Source organism: Emydura macquarii, unplaced genomic scaffold (genome assembly GCF_026122565.2).
Source record: "Emydura macquarii macquarii isolate MOO-44397 ecotype Brisbane River unplaced genomic scaffold, CSIRO-AGI_Emac_v2 contig_2897, whole genome shotgun sequence".
NCBI classification, from domain to species: Eukaryota; Metazoa; Chordata; order Testudines; family Chelidae; genus Emydura; species Emydura macquarii.
Genome location: NW_027133034.1, coordinates 40,915,804 through 40,930,670, shown reverse-complemented (window position 1 = coordinate 40,930,670; position 14,867 = coordinate 40,915,804). Strand labels below are relative to the sequence as shown.

Genomic DNA, 14,867 nt, shown 5'->3' with positions numbered 1-14,867 from the left:
TGCATTAGTAGGAGCATTGCCAGCAGATCAAGGAAAGTGATTATTCCTCATTATTCAGCACTAATGAAGCCACATTTAAAATAGCGTGTCCAGTTTCGGGTCCCCCACTAAAGAAAGGATGTGGACAAACTGGAGACAGTCCAGGAGCGGGCAACAAAAATGATTAGGAGGCTGGAGCACAAGACTTATGAGGAGAGGCTGAGGGAACTAGGGCTGTTTAGTCTGCAGAAGAGAAGAATGAGGGGATAGCAGCCTTTAACTGCCTGAAAGGGGGGTCCAAAGAGGATGAAGCTAGGCTGTTCTCAGTGGTAGTAGATGATAGAACAAGGAGCAATGGTTTAAAGTTGCAACGGGGGAGATTTAGGTTGGATATTAGGAAAGTTTTTCATTAGGAGGGTGGTGAAGCACTGGAATGAGTTACTTAGGGAGATGAAGGAATCTCCATTCTTATAGGTTTTTAAGGTGCGGTTTGACAAAGCCCTGGTTGGGATGATTTAGGTGGGGTTGGTCCTGCTTTGAGAAGGGGGTTGGACTAGATGACCTCCCGAGGTCCCTTCCAACCCTAATCTTCTATGATTCTAGGATATACCAACGTGGCTGATAAGCAAAATATTGTCATCTTTGGAATCGGATCAGTTAGACAACTGTATATTATTTCAAAACTTCATTTTTGTCTTGGAGTATCATGCAACTGTGGCATAGTTATTCCCACCAAAGATTCTCTTCTGAAAGCTTGTCATATTTTAAAACATCTCACGCGGTCAGAAATGGACTAGAATTTGGCTCTCTTGCCCAGTAAGGTTACTCTTTTTGTAGTTCAGCAGCATGGTGCTGGGTCATTGCTGCCAACAATCTCTTCCAGTGTGAATGGGTTGCTTTTTACTAGAGTCTGGATATCTGTGAGCAGGAAAAAATAAGAGTGTACGATCAAGTGGGATTCAGGGTGACAATGTCATGGGGAGGATGGTTGAAGAATTATGAGGACAACTTTATCCTGGCCAGGGAGGTATATTTTTTAAAATGTGGATTTCATCAGGACTCATTGCTTTAAGAAGGCTTTCACCAGGGTGGATTTCTGGGTCAATTTGTGGGGTAAGATACTATTTGTGGACAACGTTCAGGGTTCAGCACAGGATGGTGATCATTCCCAATAGCCTTTGAACCCTGCCTTGGAAGAGTTTAGGAATCCCTAAACTTTCAACTACCGGAAGCTGGGACTGAATAGCAGGGGATGGATCACTCAAAATTGCTCTGTTCGTTTCATTTCCTCTGAAGCAATTGGCACTGGCCAGTCAGAGGCAGGATACTGGTCTAGATGGACCATTGGTCTGATCCAATATGGCCATTCTTGTATGCTAGTGTCCAGAAGCATTCCTTCAGTGACCACCATAGACAAGCCAAGAGAGTGGTACAATGCTGTCAGATTCTGAGAACAATGGAAGTTTGTAGAAGTGGAATTTAGTTACAAGCCCTTTAAGTCCTTGATTTCTTTGTTTGTGAGTAGAAGAAAACAAAGGTAGGAGAAAATTTAAAATCAGCTAGAAACCTAGATTGAGATATCTAATCTTCGTGCCATTTGTTTTGCTTTTTGTCACTTGGGAAGATATAATGAAAGATAAGGACTGCATTCAATAATATGAACCAAAGAATGCCAAGTCACTGGATAACTAAGCATTGAAAAACTGTAATATTAGTAAGAATGAAAACACAACCTTTCATGTATAACAAACTTGACTGGATGACAAATGCTGGCCAATTCTGATACAGCTGGCTTCTGCTGGCTAGTCAGTGCAGCATGATCTAAAGGTGAATAGTTGAGGAGGTTTTAGAGCTCTGCTGTTTACATCCCACCTAAAATCTAGGGATTCTCCTACACTAGAACTAGATCTAATAGACATACTATTTAGTATGAGAGCTGAGACATTTATGTTGGACTAGTTGTGGAGTCCAACTATCCTAGCAGTGCAAAGTCCCTGAATAAGAGGATGAAATTCCTAACTGCTGCAGGAGTCACTGCTGCATGATTGTACAAACTTCAATCTTTTTTTGGTTAAGTTTATACAAGATGGGTCAACTCACAGTATCTTGATTCCTTTGGACTTTGACCTGTGTCAATCTTGATTTGGTTATGGAACAGAGAATCAAACACAGAGGGACCAATGATCGCCCCTTGGCAGTGGATAAAGATCAGGTGTCCATACTGATAACAGAATTATCATTATCTTCCATTCCACTGACCCTGAAAGTTGTCAAGTCACTTACAGATCTTAATGGGACTGGAAGGTGCTGCCTGCTGGTGACTTCACTCTTTCCTCTTAAAGAGCCCATAAGGTAATTGTTCTTCTGCCTCATGAGCTTTAATGTACAGGTCCTGAAAAGTTTCTTCTATGCCACACCTCTTGCTCAGTGTTTAAGGTCTTTTAGGAAGCCTACTGAGGAAACTGGGCTGATGCATTAAATATGCTGATGTTATCAGCTCTTTGTTTTCATCTCATCCAATAAGGAGTGCAATTAAAGCACCTCTCTATGCTTGGGTGAGTCTGGGGGAAGGTGGAAAAGTTGGCTGAGACTCAATCCAGATAAAACTCAGGTATGTTGGAATAAATATCCAGCAGAAACAGTAATGGCGGTGTCTAAACTTTTGAGACTGAAAATATGCATGTCCATCATTTATTTCCCAGGAATGCAACTTGTGGGCCTTGTTAGCTTTACACTTGTTCGTAAATGGAATGGACTGGGGACCGATAAGCTAGGCAGCAGTTCTGCAGGAAAGGACCTGTGGTTTACAGAGGTTAAGAAGTTGGATGAGTCAGCAGTGTGCACTGGTTGCCAAGAAGGCTAATAGCATATTGGGCTGCATTAGCAGGAGCATTGCCAACAGATCGGGGGAAGGGATTATTCCCCTCTATTCGGCATTGGTGAGGCCGCATTTGGAGTATTGTGTCCAGTTTTAGGCCCCCCACTACAAAAAGGATGTGGACAAGTTGGAGAGAGTCCAGCAGAGGGCAACAAAAATGATTAGGGGGCTGGAGCACAAGAATTATGAGGAGAGGTTGAGGGAACTAGGCTTGTTTAGTCTGCAGAAGAGAAGAATGAGGGGAGATTTGATAGCCTTTAACTACCTGAAAGGGGGTTCCAGGAAGGATGGAGCTAGGCTGTTCTCAGTGGTGGCAGATGACAGAACAAGGAGCAACGGTCTCAAATTGCAGTGGGGGAGATCTAGGTTGGACATTAGGAAAAAGTTTTTCACTAGGAGGGTGGTGAAGCACTGGAATGGGTTACCTAGAGAGGTGGTGGAATCTCCATCTTTAGAGGTTTTTAAGCAGCAGCTTGACAAAACCCTTGCTGGGATTATTTAGCTGAGGTTAGTCCTGCTTTGAGCAGGGGGTTGGACTAGACGACCTCCTGAGGTCCCTTCCAACTCTATGGTTCTAAGTTGCAACCAGGTCTGTGTTCCATCACCTACATCTGAACAGAAGATTGCAACCATTTGTCTCAAATGCCATTATAATCCATACTTCTGTCACTTACGACTTCTCCAATATACGTACTCTTTAAAACTATTTGGAAAATGAAGCTAGTGCAGAATGTGTCCAGCTACATGTTAAAGGTTGTATCCTGGCCCAAGCATCTGAATCTGTTTTTCACTAACTACATCAGCTACCTTTTAGCTTCCAGATAGAGTTTAAGATGTTGATTTTGACCTATTAGGCCCTAAATGGGGAAGGTAGGAGGGGAGAGGCAGGCCATACAATACTTCCACAATTATGATCAGCAGAAAAATATGAGCTAGTGCTCCCTTTGAAAGAGCACTTGTGATAGGACATTCTCTGTGAAAGCTCTTCAAATTTTGGAATTCACTGCCCCCTTTGACTTACAATAGCTCAAATACAAAGAGCCTTTGGGGGCACTGTAAAACCTGTGTTTTTAGTTGAAGTACTGGGAAGGAGGTGGTCTACAGAGCAAGGAGGATCTTGAAGAGTTACGGACATGAAAAGTTTTGTTACCTTTTCTGAAGAAAGGTGGGGGGTTACATGTGTAGTGGTAACCTACATTAATATGCACTAGACCTAAATTTGATAAACCAAAAGTGATATAATCTCATTGTGTTGTACCATAAAACATCTTTACACTAATTGAATCCCTGCTTTTAAGTACCAGGCAATTAAAGCAAGTTCCTCAAAGGATGACAATCCAACAAGTAACTGACTGCAAACTTTTTTTGGATCTCATCTGTTTTTCAGGCTATTTTGGGTACCTTAGTATAATCAAGGCACACATTTTATTAACAGGTATAGATGAGCAGAACATGTAAAGATGCAAAGGTTGTGCCAGCTCATTAACTCAACAGGGCTCTGAAGTTTTACCTGACACTTACTAGCTGGCACTGATACCAAAGATGGATTACAACAGGAATCCCTGTAGGGGATCCATATTTTATATTAATCCTACCATAGCAGGTTTCAATATCTGGCTAGTAGAAGCTGGAACAGCAAGGAAGTTAGTCTGCCTCCTAACCCACCTCTGACTCTGCTCTCTTCATAATCAGACTCTCACTCAAGCCAGGTGAGTCATCACCTCACATCTCTAAAATCAACTGTTTCTTCTTCATCCTCAATAGTAAAAACCTGTTTTTCTTCTCACTGACTACTGCACCTTCCTACCTCATGGATTCATGTCTCTTGCATCCACCTGCTCCAGCATATCCAGTTAGCTGCCTCTGTAGCTGTTCTGATGTTTTATGCCTCCTAGAAGCTCTGCATAGTTTTTACTATACTACCGCATTATGTTCAACTCTTCATCTTCAAAGTTCTTCATAATATCACCCCCACCTATTTCTCTGGTCTCATCTGTCTACACCCCCTTTCGCTTTCTATTCTGTTACCAAATGGCTCTTTCTCCTCTGGCTCTCAACATCACATGCTCCTTCAAACCTGCCTCCAGCAAGAATTAGTACATTTGTCTATATGGCAGCTGGACATATTGTTCTGCTTTACCACTCATTAACACTAAAGATCTGAGACAGGAACTTTTACTGGTGCAGTGAAAAAAACTTTCAAAACTCTGGATTCATTTCACACCTTGTACTAACTGATTTTCTATAGTACAGTACCATTCAGCTGGGGAAGGTTATATCAGACAAAAGTTGTCAGGTAGTAAACTGACCAAATGATGCTACCTTTAATCTTTTTCATGCCTTTTCTCCCTGATTGCACAGTTCAGCAAAACAAAGTTAGTTCAGAAATACAGCATTGTGAGGAGACTGATACTGCAGGCTTACAAATCAGCATTAATATTTTGCTGTTATAGAAAAAAATTAAATAAAATTAATGTACTCATGAACACAATCCAGTATTAAGATTCACAAACTAATGATAATGCCAGATAATGACAGATATCCAGGATCCTTTTCCAAGTGTTAATTTTTTTATTCAGCACTAAATCTATAGTTACCATTTGTGAAGTATAGGGGGATGTAAATCAGCATTTGAAAAGTAATAAATAAAACAATTTAGGAACACAGCAAAGGATACATGGCAAAAGCCAAAACAAGCAGACACCAGACTATACTGATATTCATTTCCTGCGAAGGCTTCATCAAACTGTAGTAGGCTTCAGTTACCAAGTACACCACTGTAGCTGCAAATGTGAAATCCACCAACCACTGATATTCAGGAAAATAATGCAATGCTGAAAAATAAAGGTTTTCAGGAACCAAAAGCATAAGTGAACTTTAAGACAAACAATGACAAAATGAAAGAGGGACCACGATTAAAAGAAATATATTTCAAGTCTTTACAAACTGCTGCTTCTTGATGTCCAGGCAGATCCAAGATATCGAAGTAGCAGCAGTAAAATAGTGCTTTTGCTTTTCTGCACTTCATAATTTATCCATGCCTTTTTCACTTCTGGGCTGGGATTATTGTAACATGAAGTACACAGGGCTAATACATTAATTCCATTCAGAGACCTCATCAAATGCAGAAGGCTCTAGTATTATGGTCAAATATTATTTAGTATTCAGGTTTTTTAAGGGAGTCCTTCACCTGAAGTCCAAAATATGAAATGACTTCCAATTTATTTCCAGCTGCAATTCAAGACCAAGAGCCAAACAGTTTGGGTTCTACCTAGCTTACATTTTATCATCTGAGTGCTTAACAATTTAACCTGTAATGTTTGCTTAACATTTTTTTTAATCGAATTGCTCCCCCACCCTTCTTTAAAAAAAAATTTAAAAAATAAATCAATAAAAAGATGTTTTTTCTTCAAGATTTTGATACTCTGCGGGCTTGCAAAAAAACTTGTAAATTCTATAATCTGAAATTATTTGGCTAGAAACCACTGATATGCCATGTCTCCCACATATTAGGACGTTTGCAAGGAAAGCTTCTCTTCTGTGAACTTTAGCAACTGCAAAGTGCAGTTCCTAACTCTAATATGTACAAACTGCACACCACCCTTCCCTAGCCCCTTCACACATTACAAGTTCAGACACTAAGTGAAAGGTTCCTGCAAAGCACTTGTCTCAGGTCTTGTCTACAAGTTAACTGAAACTAAAACTAAATTGGTTGTAAATCAGTTATTTCAATGCAAACCTGTGTGGGGACACTTACTTCAAAATAAGAGTGACCTATTTCATTATAACAAGATTTTTTTTTAAAAAATGATACAGCGTAGGGTCTACCGATGTGCTAATCATCTTTTTCTAGCACACTTGCTTTACTGTCAGGAAGGCTCTTTAGAATAATAGTCATCTTATTTTGTACTTATTGACATTTGTAAATTCTCTCTTTGGTCACACGCTAGTTTCAAACATTGTGTCTTTCTGTTTTGGATTAAACATTTTAATCTCTGTCATGTCCAATTTAAGCTCTGTGAAGGGTCCTCAGCACAACATATGCCTATTTATAGCTATGTCATGGTCCTGATATTGGGACACAACCTCCATCCCGAGAACTTAAGTTATTTTTATCTGCTTGTTTCTCTTGTGATTTCTAAATATTTTACTTTTGAATTTCAGATATCTGGATGAGATATTCAGGTTTCCCCCACCGTCCAAATCCCCATGTACTTCTAGTAGTTTTATCTACACAGAAGGTTTATTTTCCACATCCACCAATGATCTCATCTTTCTACACTAACATATGACCATATTTCGTCACGTTTTCAGGTACATTATGTATGATCCGATCCTTTCCAGTGTCCTCTTACATTGCTAGAGATGTCTGTTGTAGCAATATAGCTCCTTTATGCTGAATTTCACTCACCTATTCCTCTCTTTAATACAGATACTAAGATGTCACCCCAGGAACAAGAGAAGAGCTCTAACCCTAATTATTAGTTTTCAGCCAATTTCTCTCTTTACAATAAATTGTGTTTTTAGTTTCTCATTAGCCATAAAAATATTCCAGTATATATAACAAATAAAAATGTGCTTGATGGAAAAGAACATATTGTAATCACAGAATATATTTGGGATAACATGCAACCGATTACAATAATTTATCCTTACCTAAAGTGTCCACTTCAGTAACAGATTTTGTTTCCAGATGAAGATCAATATCCTTAGGAATGGTTAATGGTTTATTTTCAATATGACCATTATATTTTCTGTAAAAGCCATATATACACAACTAATCAAAAATCCATCCACTGTTATAACATCACCTAGATTTCCATACTAAGCTCTTTTGAAAGTTGTTGTATGGTGAACTTTTTCATATTTGAAGTTTTCTATGTATAAAAAATGTAATTTGAGTTAAAATCTACACACATCAAGATAATAATTGAGATGAGCATGTTTATTAGCTTTACCATGTCAAAGTTTGAAATACCATTCTGATTGTACATGTGGGTCTAAATTATCCAGCAATGCCAAGCTGAGGCTTTGAAGGTGAGGCTCAAGTATCTAAGCTGGAGACTGACAGAAAGCAGTGTTAAAGTCATGCTGAAAGAACGCCAACTGTCATCAGATGGGGTTTGAAAGTTTAGAAATATTTACTGGAATTACTGATCAGTTACCCAGTTTTGAAGATAACTGGTGGTGTTGGGGGAGTGTGTGGATCATCAGCACAGAACAGAAGGGCTCTAGCTGAATAAGAAAAGAGGAAACATTTGGTTGCAACAGTCTATTAATATCGGAACAAAATACATACAAGCACTGACTGGGACCAGAGGCTCTACGCAGTCTTGAAGCCTAATAGGGTATGTCTAACACACAAGAAATCCCCTTCTCCTTCCCTTCCCTTCCCCTCCCCTCCCTAACACGCACCCCCACCCACCCCCACCCCCTTTGTGGCAGCAAATCTCAGAGTCTGGGTCTACAGACTCAGGCTTGTACTACAGCACTAAAAACAGCAGCGTAGATATTCCTGCTTGATCTGGAGCACCAGCTTTGATATCTGGCAAGGAGGCTACGTCTCAGAACCCAAGTGGGAACATCTACACTGCTATTTTTAGCGCCTAATACAAGCTCGAGTCTGTAGATCTGGGCTCTGAGACTTGCTGCCGCAGATTTTATTTTTTCCCAATGGAAACATACCCTTAGAGTTACAGATCCTGTTATGCTGGGATGTTTGGCAAGGTCTGGCATACCAATTCTCTTGTTAATCAAATAAAAACAAATGTAAGACCTTTTTCTACTCCTCAAAGAAACTGTTCTACAATCGGAGTCATATCTGCTTAATTTAGTAAAACCTTACTCTACTTATTCTAACTGCAGCCACAGCACAGCTATAGGAGAGTGAACGGGATTCTTTCCTGGCTTGTGTATCACCAGCAAGACTAACTGGAGTTTGTATGTATGCCCTTACTGGTGTATTATATTTACTGTTAGAGTTGAAGCTGCATTACGACTTCTGAATGAGAGTCTGAATGAATATTCAGACTGTGGATGGTGGAAGATAGTTCAGGTTGAGAAAGGCTACTGATGATTGGACAGTAGATTGGTATTGAATGACTTAGATGCTTCTTTTCTTGCTTTAATGGTTTGCATTGGTGGGCTATGCAGTTCAGCAATGTTAACTCAAACCTTGAAAGTTTTGGTGTAGAAATTTTTCAGATTACTAGTACATATGTATCAATGATTTTAGGTATTCACATGAATAGCTTTCAATTTAGATATAAACTGGTAATATATGTTATTTTTGCTTTAATTTATTATAACAAAATCAAGAAGTGAGAAAGGCTTATTGAATCAAAATGGACTACTGTGAAAATTGAAGGAAGTATTGCATAAATTGTTTCATTTTCAAATTTCTGTGTGAACAGATTTTCAAGATGAATGTCAACATAAATTGGAGGGTAAAGCTAAGCAATAATACTGCTTTCACATCTGGTTAATAGACCACAGATGTAGTTTATGGATGAATAAGATAATAGGTCTGGTAACAAAACATTAAAACCAGTTTCCTTTTAGCTACTAGAGAAAATCTCAATCTCCCAATTCATTGCACAGTAGATGCATACAAAAACAAACAGGATGCTGAAATGGAACAGGAAATTTGAAAGTGATAGTATGAGAAAAGGCTTTGGTAAGAGAATTCCTCTAAAAAAGCTTGAATTTGAACTAAAGACTGAACCAAATACTTTCAAAAAGTTTATTAAAAAGAAATTTTGAAGTAGGTTAAAAACAGAAGCAGAGGACAAATGGCAGCAGTATGTTAAAGTGCTTAAGTTTATTACATAAAATAGTTACCTATCTTTTTTGCTTTTTCCCCTTTGTTGCTTTCTTGCAAGAATTCGTAATTCTTCTTCAGTGGGATGTTGATACCATCGTAAACTAAAAGAAATATTAGGTAAAAACACAAACAAGAGCAATTGAACTCTTATATAAAAGCATGAGTTATAAATTACATATTAAAGCATTTGCTACCTGCTGCTTCTCAATGAAATATTTACTTCAGTGTGTGAGAGAGGGGGAGTGGGAGGAAACTGAACCCTCAAACAGTTAAGGCTAAACCTTCATTTCTTCTTTGAGGTGAACAGAAAACTACTTGTGTTTATTTGGGAAGCTTAAGTTGCTCAGATCCTAAGCTAGTAAGGGAATGTATGGACAATCTTAAATTTTACAAGAAATGCTCTTACACATTAAAGCACTGAACTGGTTTAAGTGAACATTACAAATACAGCAATTATGGCCTTGTCTAAATGGAGGGAATTGACTGGCATAGCTATTCCATTATTCTGCAATGACTCCCCTGTGTGGATATTATTTTGGAATGATTACACCTTTCAGAAAATGAGAAATTATTCCAGAATGAAGTCACTTTTACTCCAGACTAACCTGTCCATATGTGGAAGTTATATTCTGGAACAACTATTGCAGAAAATACAGAGAAGATGGAGCTGGCCGATTCCTCATGTGGCACACACAGCCCTATCTTCTATGCCAGACAGTTCGTAACTGACTAAAACCCTGGTCCTTCAGTTCCAAAAACAAGAGAGTTTACACAAACAAACAAAAAAAGTTCCTTCTCCTTCAGCTGGTGAGCTGATATATCAGCCACATTTTCATTCTGGAATGTTGAAGCTGAGGGGGGAGGGAGGGGCATAAGTATTAAAGACACCACAACAATGGGAAAATGTACCTGCAATTACCTCAAAGTTTCCTTTCTTAAAGAAATAAGGTCCAAAGATCTGTTTCAACATGTTCTTCAGACTGCTTGTAACTTGGGGCCAGAATCAGACCTGTCGGTCATTGAGCAGGGGAATGGCTTGCGCCTACTGAAGTTCCCCCTAGTTGAGGAAACTTCCAAGTCAGAATAATTCAAATCTACTTTCCTAAATTATGGATTGCATTAAATATACTTGGATGAAAAGGCACAATTTCTCCTACAGCTGAGCCTGGGAAATTCCTCAAATGGAAACAATCCCAAATCACTGGATGTCAGTTTCCTCCTCCATTTTGGATGATTCAATTTGTCTACAGGGCAGGCCAGATCTGTGGACCTCATTACTCGCGGGGGGGGAGGGGAATTTTCAGCTAAGTACAATTTTTCCTATTCTTTATTGTGCTCAGGTCTGCAGATCCATTACAATGGGATTTTCATAGCCATGTGCCTCCAGGATGGGAAGCAGAAGCATCCTTTAAATATGGACATCTAAAACAAGGTACTTTATATATCCTCCATCTTCCCTGGGGCACAATGGCAATGACTTCTGCCAAAAAATGGCAATAGCTAAAATACCATTGATCGATCAAAATGTAAAATATGGGAGAATTTATATAACAATGACCATGTGGCTGCCTGGCAAATCTAAATACAAGAAACATGACTTGTCTTTCCTAAGACTGTCAGTGCTCCTAAGGATGGGACTTTGCTGCTTGACAGAAGGAAGAATCTCCCTTGAATTATCTTTGGTAATGAATACTATGACAATTATTTGCTGTGTTGTAGTCATGTTGTTCCCAGGATATTAGAGAGGCAAGGTGGGCGAGGTAATATCTTCTATTGGACGGATTTCCGTTAATGAAAGCGAAACTTTCGAGCTATACAAACTTCCTTCAGGTTTGGGAAAAGTACTCTGTCACAGCTAAATATAAGATGGAACAGATTGTTTAGCATAAGGAGTTAATGTATTATATAAGACCATTCAAGGTGAAATGGGTAGTTAACACTTGTGTAGTCATAGGAGAAAGGAGCGTAAGTGGGTTGTAAAGAGGCAGAAATCCAGTGAGTCTATTGAGCACATGATTTTTGGTATCTAGCACAGTTATGAATTTAAGTTCCAAGGCTCATCTTTTGAAGGTTTCCTTTGAGGATGAGGACTAAGACATTAGATATGGAATGATCGTTTTGTGAAAAGTATTCGCCTCTGGGTGGTAAGGTGTTTTTGTCTTATTTTTCTGTAGAAGTTAATTCAAGAGCATAGTGATTGTCTGGTTTCACCCACATAGCTATTGGGGCATTTAATGCACTGGATGAGGTACACCCACTAACTCAAAGCAGCACCAGACAAACTACGCACACACCTCCACTACGACAATGATCATCAATTACCCTCCCCCAAACACACTTTTCAAGATCCATGGGTCCTACACATGCCTACCACAGCATGTGGTGGGAGTTGGACTTCACACAACCCAAATTTTGTATCAGTAATGAGCTAAAAAAGCTGAAAAAAAATCAATTCCTGTTCAAATATTAATATACTTGTAGATTTAATTTATTTATGTATGCAGCTAAGCTTAACTATCTTTTAGTCAGAAAGTCTGTCCTGATATGAACCTAAAGTACACTTGCTGCAAACTAAGTCAATTACTTCTTGGCCTACTTGGTGGACATGGAAGACAACTGACCACCTCTGACGTATTTGAAGACTTCTATCCCTACACTCAGTCTTTTCTTCTCTAGACTAAATATATTCCATTTTTTCAACCTTTCCTCATAGATCAGGTTCTCTAAACCTCTTATTTTTTTGCTTTCCTCTGAACTCTGATTTTTCCATTTCTTTCTTACAGTTTGATACCCAAAACTGGATGCAGACACCATTTCAGGCCTCCCAGCATTGAGTAGAGGAACAGTTGCCTCCTAGTTTATATACTGTAAGAATGACATTTGCTTTTTTCACAACATAACCATATTGACAACTCATTCTCTTTGTGATCCACTATAAATGCCCAGATACTTTTCTGCAATACTACAGCCTAGCCAGCTATTCCCCATTTTGTACTTGTGCATCTGATTTTTCCTTTATTAAGTGTAGAACTTTGCACTTGTCATCACTGAATTTCATATTTATTTTAGACCAATTCTCCAACTTATCAAGATCATTTTGTATTCTAACCCTCCCCCAAAGTGCCTGTAACCCATCATCCCATCTTCATGTCATCCACATATTTTAAATGTACTCTCTACTCCATCATTCAAGTTAACAACAAAAATACTGACTACCACCAGACACAGGGCAGTTTTCTGTAGGATCCCCACTTAAAGTGTCCTCCTAGTTTGAAAGTGAATCACTGATAGCTATTCTGTGAGAATGGCTTTTCATTAATTGTAAATCCATCTTACAGTAATTTCATGTAGACCACATTCCCTGACTTTGCTTACGAGAATGTCATGTGGGACTGCATCAGAAACCTTACTAAAAATGAATATGAATATAATCTCTGCAGCTTCCCCCTTAACCAGTAGGCCAGTAACCCTATCAAAGAAGAAAATTAGGTTGGTTTGGCATGATTTTTTCTTGACAAATCCACGCGGGTTGTTAATTATCACCCAATTAACTTCTAGGTACTTACAAATTGATTGTTTAATAACTTAATAATTGTAAAGATAGCTCAACAAGTTATCAGGTTGACTGGTCTATAATTTCCAAGGTCCTCTTCTTTCCCCTTTCTAAAGGCAGGTACTACGTTTGCCCTTCTCCAGTCCTCTGGAACCTCACCTATCCTACATGAGCTCTTAAAAGTTATTGCTAGTACTTCTTAGATTGCTTCAACTAGATCCTTAAGTACTCTAGGGTAAATTTCATCAGATGCTGCAAACATGAATACATTCATTTATTGAAATATTCGTTAACCTGTTCTTTCCCTATTCTGGCCTAAGTTCCTTCCCCCGGTTAATACTGTGTTAAGCATCTGGTCACGGTTAACCATTTCAGTGAAGACTGACTTAAAACAGGCCTTAAAACGCTTCAGTCTTCTTTGCTTCATCCGTTATCAGTCTCTTTCCTCATTAATTAAATGGGCCTACACCATCCTTTGTCTTTCCCTTGCTTCTAATGTATTTATAGGAGCTTCTTCATAATGCCTTTTACGTCCCTTACTAGTTAAACTCTTTGTGCCTTAGCCTTTCTGATTCTGTCCCTATATACTAGTGCTATTCTTTTATTCTCATCCTTAACAATTTGTCCTTGTTTTCACTGTTTGATTTCTGGTCATGAAAGAGCCCCAGATATTGGTCTGTCTTTCCTCTGCACCAAGACAGTTTGCTATTGTGCCTTTAATATGGTCTCTTAGAAACTGCCCTCTCTCCTGAACTCCCTTTTCCCTGAGCTTTCCTTCCTATGGGGCCCATGTCGAAGTCTGCTTTTCTGAAGTCCATTGTTCTTATTCTGCTGCTCTGACTTCTTCCTTTACTTAGAATAATGAACTATCATTTTGAGATCTCTTTCACCCAAGTAGCCTTCCATCCTTGTCTTCTCATCCAATTCCTCCACATTAGTCAGAATCCAATCTCATATAGCTGACCTCCTGTTACTGTTTCCACCTTCTTAAACAAAATGTTGACCCAAATACATCCCAAGAACTTGTTGGACAATGTGTTCTGCCACATTAATGACACACATCAGATGGAAAGTAAACATCCCCCATTACTACCAGGTCTTGTGTTTTGGATACTTAGGTGTTCTAAAAATACCTCACTCATCTCCTGTTACTGCATTTGTGTTCTGTTTTTTAAGGGGATATAGGAAAGGGGAAGAGAAGAATGCTATTTGAAAGTTACTAAACTCAAAAAACTCCATGCACACCTGTTTCAAGATAAAGGGTGCTAGCAATTTCATCTTCACTTGAAAAAGGAAGGCGTTCACTAATTATTTCTGGAGCACCAAAGACTTTGCTGCTGTGGTGCTTAATATCCTGCAAATAATGCCCAGCAGTGAGACCCCTTGCACAGGCAAAAGAAATGTAAGAGTTCCATGCAAATTTAGGTCATCTACCTGGCCAATTACCATCATTCCCCTCTCTTCCTTGAAACTCACCAGCTCCCAATATGCATACCTGCTAAATAGGACATTTTAAAAATATCAGTATATAAGTATGCACTCTTAGGGGACTCAAGTTATTTTTCAAGGACAGGGGTTGGCACCAGCTTGTGCTCAAATAAAGGCTACCCTAATCCATTACCACAATTCCACCT

The 14,867-nt window shown here is 39.0% G+C and overlaps 1 protein-coding gene across 1 annotated transcript in view; it reads right to left on the bottom strand.

The window, feature by feature from the left end:
- TMEM161B (transmembrane protein 161B) overlaps positions 1-14,867 on the bottom strand; it is a 69,356-nt gene that overhangs the window by 25,760 nt on the left and 28,729 nt on the right. Inside the window, exons 3-5 of the mRNA XM_067568541.1 lie at positions 9,698-9,781; positions 7,514-7,611; positions 5,535-5,691 (exon numbers count right to left, since the gene is read on the bottom strand). Of these exons, the coding sequence (XP_067424642.1) occupies positions 5,535-5,691; positions 7,514-7,611; positions 9,698-9,781 (339 nt within the window). The remainder of the gene's footprint in view (positions 1-5,534; positions 5,692-7,513; positions 7,612-9,697; positions 9,782-14,867) is intronic.